General features: G+C 36.3%; 2 protein-coding genes across 2 annotated transcripts in view; both read left to right on the forward strand.

Annotated features, from left to right (window-relative positions):
• The first annotated feature begins 368 nt into the window (after positions 1 to 368).
• selenof (selenoprotein F) lies at positions 369 to 4593 on the forward strand. Its single transcript, XM_079614177.1, has 5 exons — positions 369 to 500; positions 1278 to 1445; positions 1615 to 1678; positions 3156 to 3205; positions 3942 to 4593. The coding sequence occupies exons 1-5, from the start codon at positions 453 to 455 to the stop codon at positions 4071 to 4073; spliced, it is 462 nt and encodes a 153-aa protein (XP_079470303.1). The 5' UTR covers positions 369 to 452; the 3' UTR covers positions 4074 to 4593.
• Positions 4594 to 12307: 7714 nt separating this feature from the next.
• fam110b (family with sequence similarity 110 member B) overlaps positions 12308 to 18833 on the forward strand; it is a 45473-nt gene continuing 38947 nt past the window's right edge. The window contains exon 1 of the transcript XR_013797556.1: positions 12308 to 12472. The gene's annotated coding sequence lies outside the window, so the exon portion shown is untranslated. The remainder of the gene's footprint in view (positions 12473 to 18833) is intronic.

Genomic DNA, 18833 nt, shown 5'->3' on the forward strand with positions numbered 1-18833 from the left:
ATTTATCTATATTATATTGGTATATTTACATATACCTGACCGTGAATACATGCAGATATTTTCAATTTAATATTTTAATATTTATTGCATATAAATAAGCAAAAGCTTACCTATAAAATAAATCCCCATAATATAACACATCTTTCATGCCATAAGGTCTTGTTGATGATATTTAGAAATTACAATATTATGGGGTATAAAAATTTATTCAGGTTTGTCCAAACAATTTTTAAGCCATTGTACTTTCAAAGTTCAAAATTCAAATAAAAAGAGAGTTGTAATCTCTTTTTATTCCTTTAATTTTTGTAACACTTATTATTATTATTATTATTAATAAACTGATATTCGTTGGTTATGCTAATACTTTTATTATTAAAGCTGTCGGTGTAGCGGATCATGTGTTTGACGCACTTCCTGTTCCTCTGAACCCAGCGAGAGGAAGAGAAACACTCATGGCGGGGGAAGTGTACCTGCTTTGGTTACTGCCGTTATTACAAACGGTAGGTTAATGAAACGCATCTCTACACTTTCAACTTTGAAAGTAGATACTCAACAGTGACAAGGAATCCACATGTCTTTGTAAAATCTGGGCTACTTACGTTAAGTCGATGGTTAGCCGGCTCGCTAATGTTAGCTAATGACGTGGCCCAACTGGCTGAATCTGTAAATAATGTTAGGGAAATCTTCATAATATCGCAGATAAAATTTCTACCCGTAACATTGACTTAGCACCTACCGCAAAATTTTAGACAATGTTTTTTGCATAACAGTTAATCTGTAATGATTCGATTTTAAAGCTGTTTACTAGTTTAATTTACCTGCAAAAAAAAGGAACGAGTACATTTCATACAGTAGCATGGTTACTTAGCTTTAAAAATTAACATTACAGTAATGTAAAATATATTCCTTTGTTTACACAATTCTTCACTCTCTTGGGGATTTCTCGAGATCAGCTGGGCTTGCATTCGTAACTAGGAAGCAAGTTCACCAAATGTAGAGGCGAGATGTGTCACTCACCAACTATAAACAGTACACTCTTGTTATCATAGCTGGAGCCAAAGGTTGCAAATTCATGCACCTGTCCTTTACCCTCCATTTGCCTTTTTCTTTGACATTGCATTTGACGGTCATTAAAACCAAAGTGAACAGCTGAGAATTTCCAACAGCTTTAAGATGTTGACATAAAGGTCAACTGCTGTTAGTGCTTGGAGAATTACATCTACTGCTTGTTTTCAGTGTAAAGTGTCTAAATTGTGGTGTCATTCCTCTCTGCTCAGCTGTCGTCTTATGGAGCGGAGCTGTCCTCCGAGGCGTGCAGGGAGCTGGGCTTCTCCAGCAATCTCCTGTGTAGCTCCTGTGACCTCCTGGGTCAGTTCAGCCTGAACCAGTTAGACCTTCCATGCGGCCAGTGCTGCCAAGAGGAGGCTCAGCTGGAGTCAAGGAAGGTGAGTTCTGCTTCTGTGCCAAAGGACCTTTCCAACAGTGAACAGAGTGCTGGGGCTTTAAGCTTTCCTGCTGTTTTAACCCGCACCTCCACGGTTTGCTCTCAAATCACTTGACTTTAAGTCATTATTCACCCATATTAATGTGCATTTGTCATTGTATCTTTGACAGCTCTACCCAGGAGCCATCCTTGAGGTCTGTGGATGAAAATTGGGGAGGTTCCCTCAAGTCCAAGGTAGATTGAGGATTTGGTCTTAAATATGAGTAACTGCTACTTCAAACTTAATATTTCTTGTTGATGATTGTTCAAAATTGGCACAGCAATATAAAAAAATAAACCATTTTTATTTGAAATGCTTCAAAGTAGGGGTGGAACAGTACACAGAAGCCAAGGTTCAGTTCATACCTCGGTATGATCATATCACGGTTCGGTACAATGAGGGATAAGCAAAACAAAAATGCAGATGGCAAATTTTTTTTATTGTGCATGTCTCAGGCCAAAGAGTCATTTTTTCATTTTTGGTTAATGCATTTTTCCAAAAGAGCCACAGTAAAAAATAAAAAAAATAATTATTATTAAAGACATGCTTTTTTTTCAATAAAATTTCAACACTAGTAATTATTAGGTCCATAGACAACTAAAAACAAACAAATATTCAGCAAACAATAAATGAGTTGCAATATGGAATTAATTGTGCACGACTTTCACTGTGTGGTTGAGTTACCAACTGATGAGCTTAAATCATCTTTGTGTGCGTGTAAGAGAGAGAGAGAGAGTGAATGCACACAGTACTTTCATCTACTGTGTTCACGTGAATACTCGACTTGGCATTTTCGAGACAAAGCGAAGACAAAGGCTACTATGCTTGTCCGTGTTGCGCTTGGAGCGCGTGCACAGCATCCTGTCAGTAGAGTTCAGTTCTCTTTCGCGACTTATCGCGCTTTTAATATTTCTTTTCAATATAAAGCACATCCTGCTCTTTTCTTTCGCATTCATTCATGTTTTGTTATTAATAACTTTAAACAAAATCGTCAACTGAAATTTGCACGGATTATCAAAAATAGGCTACGACACATTTATAGGACATAAGGGTCTCTGCGGCAAAAGTGAAAGTACCAGCGGGGGAAATGTTTAGAAATGTCTCTTTGCACAGCAAAGCTCCAGTTTCAATAAAAGGATATATTTATAATATTTTAGTTTTATAAAGCCTTTTTACATTTTCACTGCTGTTCTAAAAATCGCCATCAGCCTACCTTACCTTGAATCCAGTGCAGGAGCTGTAACGTAGTGGTTAACGTTAGTTGATTGCTGTGGTGAGTCGTGACACTCGTGATCAGCACCACTGAACACGCACTTTTGCCGGTACAACTTGAATATTATTATTATTATTATCATAAACTTTTCATTAACTTCGATAGGCTGTACAACAAGGGAATTGTAATTGGCTGCTTTTTCTGCAGAGCGCCGATCTCGCGAGTTTTATTAATTTTTATACCGTGTATTCTCCGTGTAAATTCATGCACTGAACCGTGACGCCCATACCGTTTCGGTTTAATATGAAAACATGTACCGTTCCACCCCTACTTCAAAGGGTGTTTTTCTGTAGCAGCTGTTACAACTATTCAGCTGTTGTGTAGCACAGACCTGTAGAGTGTTTGCTTTTGCACACTTGTTACAAAGCAGTAATTTTTGTGACCATATTTCCCTTCAGCTTTTGTCAGGAGTGACAAGCCAAAGATGTTCAGGGGTCTTCAAATCAAGGTAATAATTTTTAGCAAAATATTTGAGTTATTAAACATGTCCATGGACATTATACAGTGCTATGCATAAGTTTAGACACCCATGCTAAAGTTGACTAAAAAGAGGAATAAAAAATCATCTTTTGGAAATTGAACTTAATGCCTTAATTTAAAAAAAATAGGAAAAATCCAACCTTTAAGGACACCAATTTTCTTTGTGAATGAATAATGTATCGTAAATAAATAAATGTTCTTCCTTAAAATACAGGGTGCATAAGTCAGGACACCCCTATGTTAAATTCCCATAGAGGCAGGCAGATTTTTATTTTTAAAGGCCAGTTACTTCATGGATCCAGGATACTCTGCATCCTGATAAAGTTCCCTTGGCCTTTGGAATTAAAATAGCCCCACATCATCACATAGCCTTCACCATACCTAGAGATTGGCATGGAGTACTTTCCATAAGATCATCTCTCAATGCAAATCAAACCAGCTATTAGGCTAACTGAAATAAAACCATGCCGATCTCTAGGTATTTAGTATTAATAAACTAGTTTCACCTGTAAATGCAGCCTTGGTGAACATGAGACTTCTTTCAGAAACAATAAAAAAAAATCTTACATGCCCTAAACTTTTGAACAGTTGTGTGTATATTATTAGGTGCAAAAATAACAATATTTGTCAGAAAAAGAATATTAATATTATACGTGGCTTAAACACTGGTTAATTCTAGATGTCTTTTTTTGCATTTCTTCCAGTATGTTAGAGGCTCGGACCCTGTACTAAAGCTGCTGGACGATAACGGGAACATTGCTGATGAGCTCAGCATCCTCAAGTGGAACACAGACAGCGTTGAAGAATTTCTTAGTGAGAAGTTAGATCGCATTTAGAGTCCCCATTTCATATTTAAATTCAGATTTCAGATTTTTTTTTATATAAATCAATAAAGGACCACTATTCATTTTTGTGCTCAATAATGGATGTTTAATAAAATGCGTTTTTTTTTTTTTTTTCCTCAAAGCCATAGCGTCTGGTTTGAGTTTAATCGATCAGGACATACTGTACTTATTTTGAGTTGGTGTTTCGGCTACATTTTGTTTTTGAATTGGTTGATGTGCTGAGGCCTTTTATACATCTTGTGTCTGAGTGAAATAAGTGAAGCGTGTGTAATGTGCTGGTTTGGTAAAGCTTGTCTGACTCCACGTAGCTCATGCTTTTGTAGATTTGCACGTTAGTGAAGGCCTGACAGTAAACCAGTCCCTGGAATGTGAGGCCTGAAGACCCTGTGTAACTCTCTTAGCATGCTGTTATGGTGGACATCTCCAAGATCTACCCCAGCATGAGAAGGTGGAATCTGTTCATTTAATGTTTCATTAGTCCACGCACAAATAAACCTGTTTTTCATATTAATGTTTTTCTTTGACTTTTTACATTTTATAAGTAAATGTGTGAATGGTTTAAGTGATATTGCTGTTTGGGATAAACAACTAGATTTAATACTTAAATCACTTCAAGTCTTTTCCTTTTGATTTTGGGGAGGAGTTTAGGTATATCTAAGAGTTCTACTGTGCACTGATAAATGTTTGTTGATATTATTTAATTACAGTGTGAGAGTTAATTAGTATAATTATTTGTCAAACCTTCCACATATAGTGTGTGCCTCCAATATACAGACATTTGGAGCAGTAACATTTGTCCTGTGGCATTTGTATGTTCACCACTAGATGTCAGCAGACATTTTGGTTGCTTTCTCTTGTTGGAAAAGTGTTCTCTTGTTGGATGAGATTCTGATTTCACAGACTAGATTTAAACCCAGTCCCAGACTAAAACGTTTTAACTGAAAGCAACTTGCATTGACATATCTTAAAACATGTCGGTACATTTGTTTTGTCTCAAGATGCACACCAGTAATGTTTTTGTTTTTCTAAGCCACTTTTAAAAAAGCTACTTAAATGTCCTAATTGAGCTAAAGCCAAATCCTGGTTTATTCTAAGCTCTGTCTTTGAAACCAGGCCAAAACGTCTAGCATCTAATTCTAATTAAATAGTAATTTAATTTCACATTCAATGTTACAGAAATGTCAGCCTAATCGAACTGCCAACAAAACACTAATATATTAGAACCTGTTCACAGTGGATACAGTTTCTTTGTCAGTTATAAAGACTGAAAGGCAATAAAATATACATTTTATAATATTATAAGTCTGGTTTCACAGACAGGGCTTAGATTAACCCAGGATTAGGTTTTAGTTCAATTAGGACATTTAAGTTGCTTTTATAAATGTGCCCTATAAAACAACAACAACAACAACTGGTGTGCTTCTTGAGCCAAATCAATGGCACTTACATTTTTAAGATACGAGACAGCTATTAAAACAGCTCCTACATGCATTTTAGTCTGGGACTAGTTTTAAGCCTTGTCTGTGAAACTGGGGGATATAGTTTATTTATAATAAATAGATAAATAACTGTAGTTCAAATTGAAGTGTATTGATTTAGTAACTTGAAAACTTAATAAATCAATACCTATTTCTGACATGACATTCTCAGAAATTATATAAAATATCTAGTAAACTCAGATTAGATGCATATATAAGTTGGAACTTTGAAAGCACTGTTGACTTTTTTTTTTTTTGCATTTCTACATAATATAAATGTATTTGTAATTTATAGAGTTTGTGTTTATAATAATGGTTCATTCATTCATCCAAAAAAGAAGAAAAAAAAGAAACAATTCCCATTATGTATACTCTACCGTTCAAGAGTTTGGGGTCGGTAAGATGATTTTGAAAGAAGTCTCTTAAACTCACCAAGGCTGATTTTAAATTAAAAAATTAAGATAATATAGTAATATTGTGAAATATTATATTCTATTTTAATACGTTTTCAAATGTAATAATTCCTGTGATGGCAAAGCTGAATTTTCAGCATCATTACCCCAGCCTTCAGTGTCACATGATCCTTCAGAAATCATTCTAATATGATGATTTGCTGTTGAAGAAAAAAAAACATTTATTATCAATGTTGAAAACAGTGCTTAATATTTTTGTGGAAACATGATAATCTTCATAACATTATGTTTTACTCTTACTTCTGATCACTTTAATGCATCCTTGCTGAATAAAATTACTGATTTCTTTCAACGAAAAAAATCTTACCGACCCCAAACTTTCTAACAGTAGTGTAAATTTCTTGTAAATATTTAAAGTAAAGTTGTATAGTCTGCAGATGTCTGCAAACGGAAAGCTCTGAATCACTGATTAATGATGCATGTTTGGCACATCATGCTCACAGATTCACACAATGTGTTTAGAGTCATTCTTTTTTAATGGGTCCTAACAGTTAGTCATCAGTTAGTCACCAGTTAGCAATGAAATTACAAGCACATTTTGATAGCCTGGTCTTGGACAAGTTGCTGAGCCATTCATCTATTTGCAGAATGTGCCATCTTTGTTTTTCTTAATCTGGACTTTAAAAATGACTCAACATCACAGTTCCCAGTGTAACAGCACACCCTTGTGGAATTTACTGATATAGCGAGTGCTCTCTGATCTACTTTTTCCTCATTCCCACTTGCGTTACTTTGTCCATGCCAACTGTACACACATCTTACTGCATATGTAAAATGATTAAAAATGTTAAGTTAAACAGAGTTTATTCAACCATCAGGAATCTCATACAAACGTCATAAAACTAACTAAATGCACAGCATATAACATCTGTAAGGATTAGCCTTGGTAACACTTTACAACAAAGTTTCATTAGTTCACTTTAACAAGAACTAAGAATGAACAATACTTCTACATAATTTATTAATCTTAATGTTAATTTCAACATGTACTAACAGACATTAAAATCAAACGTTGTATGTATTTGTTAACATCAGGCTAGTTAATGCACCGTGAGGACACAATGAACGACTGTATTTTTATTAACTAAACATTAACAAAGATTAATAAATTATACAGTAATAAATGTATTGCTCATTGTTAGGCTAGTTCATGTTAGTTAATATATTAAGCTAACAAATTGTAAACTTTACACCAAACCAAACACCAAAGTTTCTCATATTTTTAAAGTTTTAATGACTTCTTAGGCAGCTGGCCCTAATTTAAAAAATATGAGAAACTTTGGTGTTATCGATTCCCACAAACAGGTAAGGCCTATCTAAACACTGAACGTCCTCGACGGGAATTTACTAAAGTTGCTCCAAAAGCATGCACAAAAGCAATACGCTGTCTGTCACGAATTATCAGTGTGCGTGGGAAAATTGAACTTATTTTCACTCCCCCCACCCCCCCTCAGGATGAGTAAAAACATACTAGCCCTCCCGGGGTCCAGGGGCAGTAGTTGTGGCAGTCAGATCAAGCAACACAGGACTGCAGACTCTCCTCCACATCTCTGATGAATTCCATATGCGCTCCGCCTGCAGTTACTGCTTCTCTACAACATCATAGCGCATTTCTTCCAGATTTCACCTCATTATCTACTATGCCCCTTTCATTCAAAATAATACCATATGCAAGAACACACACAAGATGTCGCTCTATCTGTAACCATTCACAGAGCGTTTTGTATAGGCTATTCCTGTATTTCAGTTATCGTAATCTAGAATCATTTCGTAATATTTTTGTTCCAAACTAAATTTGAATATTTTTAAGGTTTTTAATGGCATTTTATAATTTTACTTCAAAACATATTTATACATAGGTATATTATTAGGCTACATACTGTATAGCCTATATTTGGCTTTAATATTTGTATTTTGTGTAGCCTAATCGTTTTATAAAAGCAATAAGAGGTGAGTATTATAGCCTATATTTCTTTCTTGTCCACTTTTTTATTATTTGGTGGGAATCATGTGCAGTCGAGATAATTCTGTCATTATAAATTCTGCAATAATGTTAATGATAACATTCAGCAGCAAAACTGTTTTCAGCGGTGATAATAAGAAAAGTTTCTTGAGATCATTTCTGAAGGATCATGTGACACTGAAGTAATGAAGCTGAAAATTCAACTTATGCCATCGTAGGGATAAATTACATTTTAAAATAGTTATTTTAAATTATAATAATATTTCACAATAGGCTATTACTTTTTTGATCAAATATAGGCCTATAGCCTTGGTGAGCATAAGAGACTCCTTTCTAAAACATTTTGCCGACCAGTTTTGAAATTGTGATACCTGGAAAATGTTTGTGCTTTATATGAACACTGAATGGAACATTCATAGAAGAAAAAAAAGAGCTCTTTCCACCCCCAGTTGCTCATTGCACTTTTGTCCAACATGTGGAACACGCACATCACAGCCAATACTCGGAGAGGGTTTCTCTCAGAGGAACATATTGTAGGATTAAGCTACACAAAAACAGCAAGTCCCTCCAACAGATATTGGCAAAATATCAACACCCCTTTGACCTCTTTACACTGCGCTGTGAGCATAACCCGAAAACGACCTTTGTTCAAAACATCAAGTGGGGCTGACTATATTCACTAATTCTGATTTTCCCTGACAAAGCCTCGCCTGTCTCGGCCAGTGTCCATCGAAGTGATGCAGATGCACAGGATAAAAGCTTTTTTGTACTCGGTATCGCTGAATAAGAAATTCTGACTCTCTCATCCCTCACTTTTCCTGTTTCTCTATCCATCTCTTTTTCATTGGCCTGTTTCAGTCTCCTGACTGGGCTGCTGTTTCAGATAATGCTTCCTTCCTGCATGAAGGCTTGTCAGTGTTGTCTGATCAGTGCTGTTACGAGAAATGTGAAATGGAGCAAAGCATAAACAGTCAAAATGAGGCTTTCTGTCTCTAGAATGCTCTATAGTTTCAGTTCAGGTCTTGATTTCCTTTCCCTCTTGATCTTGACCTGACGCACATTTATGTCTTGTTATGTCCTCAGATTCGAGGTCCTATTTTTTTCATTCCAGTTGTGGGAACGGTTCGACATTGAGCTCATCAATCCCTTTGTGTAATGAGAGCAAGAGATTTTGTAGATGTGCCAGTGCTCAACTAGTCTTTATGGAGGGTGGTGGGAACTTGACCTACATAGTGTTTTGGATTGGTTGCAGATGCTGCCTGTTGAAAAGCGAACCTGCAATTGATTCAGCAAATGTTGAAGATCCACCAAGCTTTGTCTGCCAGACCTTTAAAAGAATCCCAGAAGTCATTATTGATATTGATTGTTGTTGATTGGACATGAGATATAACTGAGAGTGTGGTTTTTCATCTTTATTTGATATTGATTGTTCAACACTGAGGTAGCAAATTAATCCAAAATCATTTAATTGAAGACTGCATAAACAATTAAGCTGTATTTCATGAGGCTTGGTGGCTTTTCCAGACTAAAATGCATAATTTCACCAATATCATTTAAAGTATGGATGCACAGGAGCAGACTGGTGTAGAGAATCAAACCAGTCCGTCTGCATAGCTCTGGGTCATTCTGTGGCCCAGAAGGTGGAACAGAAATGAAGCAAAGGAAAGCACGGCTCCTTGGGGATGAAAACATTGTTCTTTTCTCCAAATGCATGACTCAATGAGAAACTACACTTTTCCACTTTTGCGGTTTTCCAGAGGATTTGCCACTCAGTCCTTCTCGCATGAATACATTTTCCATGGATTTAAATCACATGAGTATGACTGTTGTTGTGGTATGCACTTCAAAGTAACTCTCACCTTAATAATCAGATAAATTGCTTTATAAATAAGGTTTTATGTTTGGATATATAGGATATATTATTTTTATATATAGGCCTATATTTTTTGTGTGCATTAAATTACATTTCCCTCTCATTGTACCATGTTTGTTTTTTTATCAGTTACTCATACCTGTTTCCTTTTAGTTCATTACCTTGTGTGTATATTGCCCTAAGTTAATTGAGTTCATTGTCCGGTGTTGGATGTCCTTTTGCATTTAGCATTTTTTTTCATTTTTCATTTGTGGATATCACTCTTTTGTTTTATTTAATAAAATAACTGCTGCATCTAGATCCGCTTCACCTCATCTTCTTCTTCAGCCTGAAACATTGTAATATTTATTTATATTTGTAAAAAAATATATAGTGCATCATATATTACATCATCATTCCATATTAGGTATTTTATGTTTGTATGTTTCTATTTCATAATTCCATATTTAAAACAAGCATTTAAAATTTCCTAACATTATTTCTGCAATTGTAATTTTTCTGCCCAAGTGCATTTATGCCATATAGTGCAGCATACAATTGTACACACTTTTCCTGGTATATATGCCACTTCAGATGAGTTTCATTGCCTTTACAGTGTGAAGATAAACTGCAATAAACTGATACCGTGTTAGACCAAATCAGCTTAATCTTAAAAAATCTCACTGAATTTCAGGAGCTTGGAGTCAAGCATGTGTGATAGAACTGGCGGCTGGTTCAAGAGTGGGTCATCTAGGGCTTTGCCTCATGGGACTGGAGGCTGAATGTCACTTGTAATCTGCTCTCTCAGTGTCAACACAATGTCTGGCGGCTCCTTCAGCGCAGCGTGTACTTCTCTTGGAACAACAAACCCACGTACGGAAAGCATATGCTAATGCCTCACTCAGCATTTCCAATGAGCGTATTGATGATTCAAAGCCTGATAAACAAAGAAAACATTAAGTGAGTAAAATGAAGATGGCATCATTCCACAACAGTTCTGATGTAAACTCATACAGTGGCACTTTTGAGATAAGGTTAATTTTGTTTTTTTGTTTAATTAAGCATAGGCCTATGCATTATTTCTTAAAAATTACAGCAAAAGAATTTCACACTATATATGATTTCAACAATTGTTGATAGGTCTTGAATTTAGTGATGTAAAAGGATGTTGAGTCTACCTCTGCCTGACAACAAGAATTCCAATTTTCAGCTCAGTTTAGCTGTTGCTTAGTAACAGGAAAGTCTGTGAAGTGAAACCCTCAGAAGCCTGTGCTGCGAACAGTCCCCCTTTGAGAGGGAAATATCATCACTAATATATCTTAATGTCAAATGCTTTTCCTCTTTGAACATGATAAGGGAAAGATAAACGATTCATTAGTTAAAGAGATTTGTTTAATGACAGTCATGTTACATGTATTGATGATTGAACAGAATGATGAACATCCTCAATTTCAAGGACTTTATTAAGCAGTACTTCAAATTAGCCAGTTAAAGCACGTGATTGACAACAGCAGCAAATGTTAATGACGACATTATAGATTCTGATACATTTTCCTTCTCAGTGAAATAGTTTTTTAGTAGTTAGCCTACTAGTTAGTCTATGAAGAGATACGAGTAGATGAAAAAGATGCTCAGTCCTCTAAAGTTAAACAAGTTTCATTATTCAGAAAAGTGAATAGAAATGTTGTAGTAGCCTACTTTAGTCATTCCAAAATCAAGCTTTACTCGAACTTTTCATAATAAAACGTTTATCACATCCAAACCTATAGGTGGCGTGACTCGTGCAATGTGATAAGCTTTATGCCAGACACATTACAGAAATTAACTTTGACTCTCTCTATATCTATCTATCTATAGACTATAGTAAAATAATCATAATCATAATAATAATAATAAAGTAGCATTTTCCCATTTGCAATTGCAAACCAGGCCTAAGTTATTTTTTTCAAAATTAATGAATTAAAGAAATAAAAGTAGCTATAGGTAACTATAGGATAAGCATTTAAGGAGTACCGGTAGCCTATATAGCTCTATTTAATTTGAACTCTCATACAAGTGTTTTCTCAAATTCTTTCTTAAAAATATTAAAATACAGTAGACAGGAAACGGAAACACTTGTCCAAAACATTATTAGGTTTAACACGAATTTTTTTACTCAGAGGTCAAGTTCATTATTTATGCTTGACATTTCATGTAACGGACCACAAACTGCGCTCATCAGCTGAATGTGGTAAACGTAGCGGTCCCTTTAAGAAAATTGGACAGCAGTATTTTGAAAACAGGGGCGAACTGTTATTTTAAACCTGAAAAGTCACTGAACAAAGGGTACATTTATTGCATATGTAATCTATTTGTTAGTGAATTGGCTCATGTTTCCCTTTATTGTAAAACTGAGGATCAGCTAATAATTTTAACGAAAAATTATATAGTTGGTTTGACCGTCCACCCCTCTTTCGCACAACGGTCTATTCTGGATCCAAGGCTCATCATGATGCAGTGGGATTCAATAAGCTGGTATGGTGCTGCCCAACGCAAGGTTTTCAGCCCCAGTCGACTGCGAATGAGCACGGAAATATACTGCAGCAACCTCATTCATTTGAAGTCTTCACGCGCAGATCATAAAGGTAAGTTTTTTGTAGTCAGTATCATTATATTTCACGCTGTATTTAGGATGCGTCAGTGTCTGTTTAGACCTCATAACAGCCCATTCAATAACAGTCTAGCATCCCTCACCTATTGTTCAACTCCAGACATCCAAATTCCATGGACATGAACACTGCCAATGACATGTTGCATGTGGTTGTGCTGTGCTGCGTTTATCTTCAGGAAATTTGATAAGCAGCATATCTAAAGAACCATTCGCTCAATATTGATAGTGTTTGCATTATGATCTTCCTCTTAACTGCATTTTGCAATAAAGGTGGAAATATTGCTGTTGTCATGAAACCGCATGGATTACAGAGCAGACAGACAATACGCTTGAACTAACAGCAGGCTTTCCCCACCATATATGACTTTCTTTTCTCCATTGTAAGTTGATTGTAACTGTCTGATAATGTAGGCTATACGAGTCTGGCTTCTTGTTGTGTGTTGAGCGGGCTATTGATTGTCTATCAGGACTGTTACTAATGTAGTTCACCTCCAGCATGCCAAACACATACACATAAATGCCTTGTTCTTTCATCCCTCTTCTTGTGCGTCCCTTAAATTTGGTCCTGTTTAAAGATGTTGCTTAAATGTCTTGGATCATTCTAAGCTTCTAATGGAGGTTTGAAGGGAATTAGACAAGCCGTAATGACAGCTTGATTAAGTCATTCAGATATCCAAGTTTTGACAGGGTGCCTGTTGTTGCAGTCCAAAATGTGGCACTGGTGACCTGTTGTGTTTATACGTACTTGTATAAAATACTGCTGCTCAAACCAGATTTAAAGGCTGTTTGACTGGAGTATGCTGTCTGTTTGGATTAGGATAGCTGCTTAAGGGGTTGGTCATAAGGTTGGCTTACACTTGCATCTCAAAATTCTAGTTTTGAGCATTAGTCATTAGCCAAAAGCTCACTATATTATGTTGTTCGGTTTGATCAACCAGAGACTAATGCTTGTTTTGAGCACAAGAAACTGCCCGTCATTTTAAATACCATCTCTGTTGGTTCGCTCAGTAAAAATAGTCAGTTTAAACTCAACTGGTGGCTGGTGGCTGGTGGCTGGTCACAGGTTGTGGATAGCAGGGAAACAATGCTGGCATAGTTAGGATGAAAACATAAATGCATGAATTGGAAATCCACTATGTGTTTTCTGAATGCATGTAGTCGAGCTTATTATGAATGATTTATCAATACGTATGTTTCATAGAAAAAAAAACCTCGTTATTCTTAAACAAAATGTTGACGTATGCTAGACTTCTCCAATCATTCAGTTTCCTTAAACCCACCCCTTTCCTACAATCAACTCGAGCTCACATTCAGGTCTGCCTCCATCCAATAAACCAAACCAAGTTTTTTCTTTTGCGATAAGCCGTTTCAATCTGATGTACCTCACAATATGGAAGAAACAATCTGTTAATGTTTCCATTACATCGCAACTTTAAAAGGGAAGAGAAAACGTTTTTGAATGTGTCTTAACTTAAAGAATGTGTGTCAAATCAGACTGGTATTTTGTCACAAATGTCATATTAATATTTGTACATATTGTTGGGCTTATAAAGTTCCTGGTAATATGAATACATTACATGTTTAGTTTAAGAATAGTTTTTTTTTATACAATAAACAAATTTGAAGTGAGATAGGTCGCCAAAAGCTAGGCTTTGAAACAAAACCACTGGTTTAGGTAATGTAGGTAGTGTATTGCACAATTCTTAACTTTATGCCGTTAATTAGGCTGTTTCCTCTTTGAACATTTTGAATACAAGTTACATTGTGTCAAACCTACAGAATTTGGTAATAACACAACAGGAATGTAGTGCACTCTCCTTCTGTGGCGTAAAGATGGGATGTGGAATGAAAAGCTCAGAGCTGGAACAGTGTCATGGGATTGTAAAGCCATGATTATATGAGGAATGCCATGATGACTTCAGCAGAGATGCGGAAATGAACTGCGTTTAGAGGTAACAGATGAAAATGCAGTTAGAGTTTTTTTTGTCAGCACTCCTCTCAGGGTTTGAGGAAATCAAGAGCTTTAGTACGCAGTCCCCTCTTTGGCTGAGGAATTGTCTTAAAAACAGCAGAGCAGTCTATGAATAGCGGACAGATTTTGACATCATATTGGCATCTTGCATTGCATGGTCGAGCCAGCTGCGATTGGATCATAATTTAAGTCGTGGATGATCCAGTGGGTCATTCAGGGTGAGTTTTGTTGTTCACATGTGGAAAGTCTTGGGCTTTTTCAGTCTTCTCACAGTATGAACGGTGAGTCACAGGATAAATCATGAGAGTAATTAAATCCAGTAGGTATATCAGCTTTTCAAAAGCTGAGAGCAAAAGCAGAGAGTGAATTCAATCGTGTTTTCTTTAAGACTACTCCCTTCATGCAGCCCAGTTCATTTGTGTCTGTCATGTGGCCCTTTATATACCTTTATGTAGGCCTAAATATAAAAGCTCAATAACAGTTTACTATAAATCTATAACAATCTAAAAATAACTTTTACAAAAGGAAAACACTTTCAGCCAAAGCTGCTGAAACTCATAGTCAGTCGAGTTGTATTTTTAATAATATCGTATCAATTATTTGATATGCCAATTAATGAATCAATCACAATTAATCTGTTGATTGCCTTTGTTGTAATCATATTTCCTATAAGAAAAGCCACAAAATTTGAAAATCCAAAGGTTACATTGCGGCCTCAAAAGCACTGAAAAGACATTACTAAGAGCCAGTTATATTGTTTTTTTTACTTTTTTAAATTTATTTTTATTTTACATATCATTGAAAATAACACATCAGCAATTAAAGTCAACATCAGTCCATTTTGAAAATGAGTTTCCAATCTGTCCGAGGTAGAATTACCGAAGTTTGTGTACAACTCACTTGTCTCATATGTTTAGCCAAGTGCTGCTTACCCAGATTTCCCAGATCTATAGATTTCATAATTCTTGTTACCAATTTCAACCACAAAAATACTAAAACCAATACTAGCCTACTTAAAAAAATGAATTACAAGCAATATGACAACAAACTACAATAGAACAAAGCAATAGACCTGAAACGGTTCAAGCTCTAGAAATAAGAAATACTGGCCTACATAAATTGTATAAAGTAATCAAATAAAAAAACACTGCATATCTTCACAGTGTAAATTCAATATACATTTATTCTTATTAAAGTGAGACAAAAGTGATTCAGTCAAGAGCATTGAGAGATTTTCTCTTTTTTGTTGTTCGATTAACATTAATGTTAACATTAATGCATTTTCCTTCTCAACCTTGTTTAAGACATAAATTACTGTTCATGAAGATTCTCCCAAAGACGGCATTTTGACAGCATTGTGTGTAACTGTTGAAGGCGGAGAAAAGAAGTGAGTTCAAGCAGTGGCTTAATGTGTGCGAGTCTTTCAGACAGTGCTCAGAAACCATCTTTTCCTTTTTCAGAGTGCGCACATGGCGAAATGAGTTCTCTTTCGCTGCTTATTGCATTACAACGATTTTAAAAACTTTAAACCGCAGTGCTTGAAATGCATGCAAACGATAAGCTTTCATGGCACAGCAATGTCATGTGAGCGTAACCACGATAGAGACGATAGTCCAAAATTTCTACCAGTTAATCGTGTCTACCGGTATATCGACGACCACCCTCACACTTAAAAGTGTTTTGATGAGATTTAAGACAAATCAATATCTTTTGTACATGGCCTGTAGCTTGACTAATTTCACAACAAAACTAACTGGTTTGGATGCCCCCTGACCGAGTAGTTATTAGTGGTGATGAAACACTTTTGTGCCCAGGTTGCGTTTTGTGGTTTCATGTTGCCTTTGTATTGTTTATTCTCCAGGGGTGGTTTAGGCCCATCTGTCTGATTCTTCACATCAATAGGAGCCGCAGATGCATAGCGTGACCCCCAGCAGGCCTTTGTAATGTGCCCAGGCGTGGCGTGTGTTTGTGTCTCTGTGCATGCGAGTGGGGTAGGCTCCATACTCGCTGTTTTGTTCAGGACGTGCCACCGGTCTGTTTTAAAGGGTCCTCAGACTAGGTTGCGTGTTAGTCACAACAGACAGGTGTCCTGTCAGCAGAACCACCGCTCTCTTGCCTGCATGCATTACTCTCCATGCTCTGATTTTTCAGGGCTTGAGTATAATATTTTTTTTCTGCTGATCCAGGTAGGTCGGTAGTTTAGATTAGTTCTTGACTTGATGATATATTCACTAGCCTCACTGCAATAAATTATACATTTTATTTTTAGCTAAATATACATAGAAAGTAATGTATTTAGTTTTTTATTAAATATTAAGGTCTATTTATGAATCAAATAGGGGTGCACCATATATTTGTATAATATTGGTTATTGGCTTATTTGAATTAAAGGGGAACTATTATGCTCATTTACAGGTTCATCATTTTGTTTATGGGGTCTACAAGAATATGTTTACATCATTTAATGATAAAAAACTCATACATTTTCGTATAATTTACATTGTTGCAGCATCTGTTTTCTCCTTCTGTCTGAACGCTCTGTTTTAGTTTCGATTTCTTTAAAACCCGCCTTCTGAAAATCGCAGTCTGCGCTGATTTGTCAGCCGGTTATGATTGTCTACCACTTACAGCTGGTATCGGAAATGTAACGCCTCTTACCATAAACGGCGAGTATCAGGTCCGGATGCTTCCTGAGGTGCTGCAAACCCTACTGTAACTACGTTAACTATGGCGTCAGTTTTGCCGTATCAGTTCGAGCCCGAGCCCGATAATGACAGTCAAGAAAAACAAGTTGATCAAAATGAAACAACTTTCGCAACCACGACTTGTGCAGGACGATTCACAGTGGTAATTCTTTATTTTATTCCTCTCTTACATTTCAGATGTGATGTTTTCACAGGTTTATAAACGCACACAGCACAATTGTTTTTATAAAGAAATCAATACATTTGAAATCAGTAAACCTTCAGTAAGGAATTTAACTATAAATTGTTGTTAGTGGGCTACAAACCTTTTCTCTTATTAAACTGTTTCCAAATTTTACATAGGCTAGTTGACTTTCTCAAAATGGGATTAACCTATTATTTCATTCCACTTGGACCTTGATTGACGCACACCAGGGACTGAAATTATTAACGGCTGCTTGTGGCAAAAATGGCATCAAAATGAACAAAAATGCCCCCAAAAATTAAGTTACGGTGGAAAATGCCCCAATAACAAGCTCCTGATTTTTATATTTTTAAAGATATAGGCTAGTTAAGCACTAAGCTGTCACATGAGCAAGAGCACTGTTTTCCCCACATAGCATATTGCAAATATTATATTGCATTATATTGTCTGGGTTTTTTGTGCTCCTTCAATGGAAGTATTTCCAAACAAAGCCACATCAGAACCATCTCTGAGCAACATGTTTCGTTCATGAGAAAATTAACATTTCAGAACGAGTCTATTTGAATGAATGATTCAATGACTCACTCTTTAAAACAGTTACTTGTTTGTTGCCACCTACTGGCAGGTTTCCTCTTATTTATTCATTATTATTTCCTGTTGCTGCGTGCGCGGGCTCGTTTATGCCTGCAAAAAAACCTAAATAGCCCTTTTTTGAAATGGCGGATTACAAATACATTCCTTGTTGCATATGAGCGCAAGTATCGCTATGTTCTGGCAAAAAACGAACAAAAACAATCTTCCCGTGCCCCTGCCTGCATCGACGTTATAAAAATCGTGAGACATGTTAAAAATATATTTTAACTACTGTATTTTATCTGCCTTAGAAAGGCCGCAAAAAGGAGGTTTTGATTCGGGGTGAAAAAAACAGCATCTCTTGGACATGGTGACAACAACACACTATTAACGCAACTCAACCAGGCCTCACGCAAGCTTGCAAAATTGGTAGCAAAACATGAAAATAATGTGGCTACAACCCCAATTCCATTAATCCATTACTATGGTGTATTGCTTTTCTAATGTCCTGTTTTAGGCTGATAGATTTCGCAGCCCTATTCTTACATAACTACTGCAGACATTTTACAGGGCCTGTTACTAAATATTGCTTTGATATTACAGAATGCATCAACAAATAAAATCCTTTCGCAAGCACAGCAGATCAGGCCTTTATTGAATCTCTCAGCACTTATTCCAGCTCAGGCCTTGGCGGCTTATATCATAGAGAAACGTGATTGCATCTTGTCTACAGGCTCTTGAGAAATATTTTTGCAATTAAAGTGTCCCAACGCTGGGTCAGCTGAAGGAGGATTAGGCCACACTGCTGCGAGTGTGAATAGCTCAACAGAAGGTGTTGATGAAAGCAGCCCTATGGAGGTGCTCCACAGCAGATGGCACACACACTGGGAACTGATGTTAG

Source organism: Phoxinus phoxinus, assembly GCF_949152265.1.
Source record: "Phoxinus phoxinus genome assembly, chromosome: 5".
Taxonomy (NCBI): Eukaryota; Metazoa; Chordata; class Actinopteri; order Cypriniformes; family Leuciscidae; genus Phoxinus; species Phoxinus phoxinus.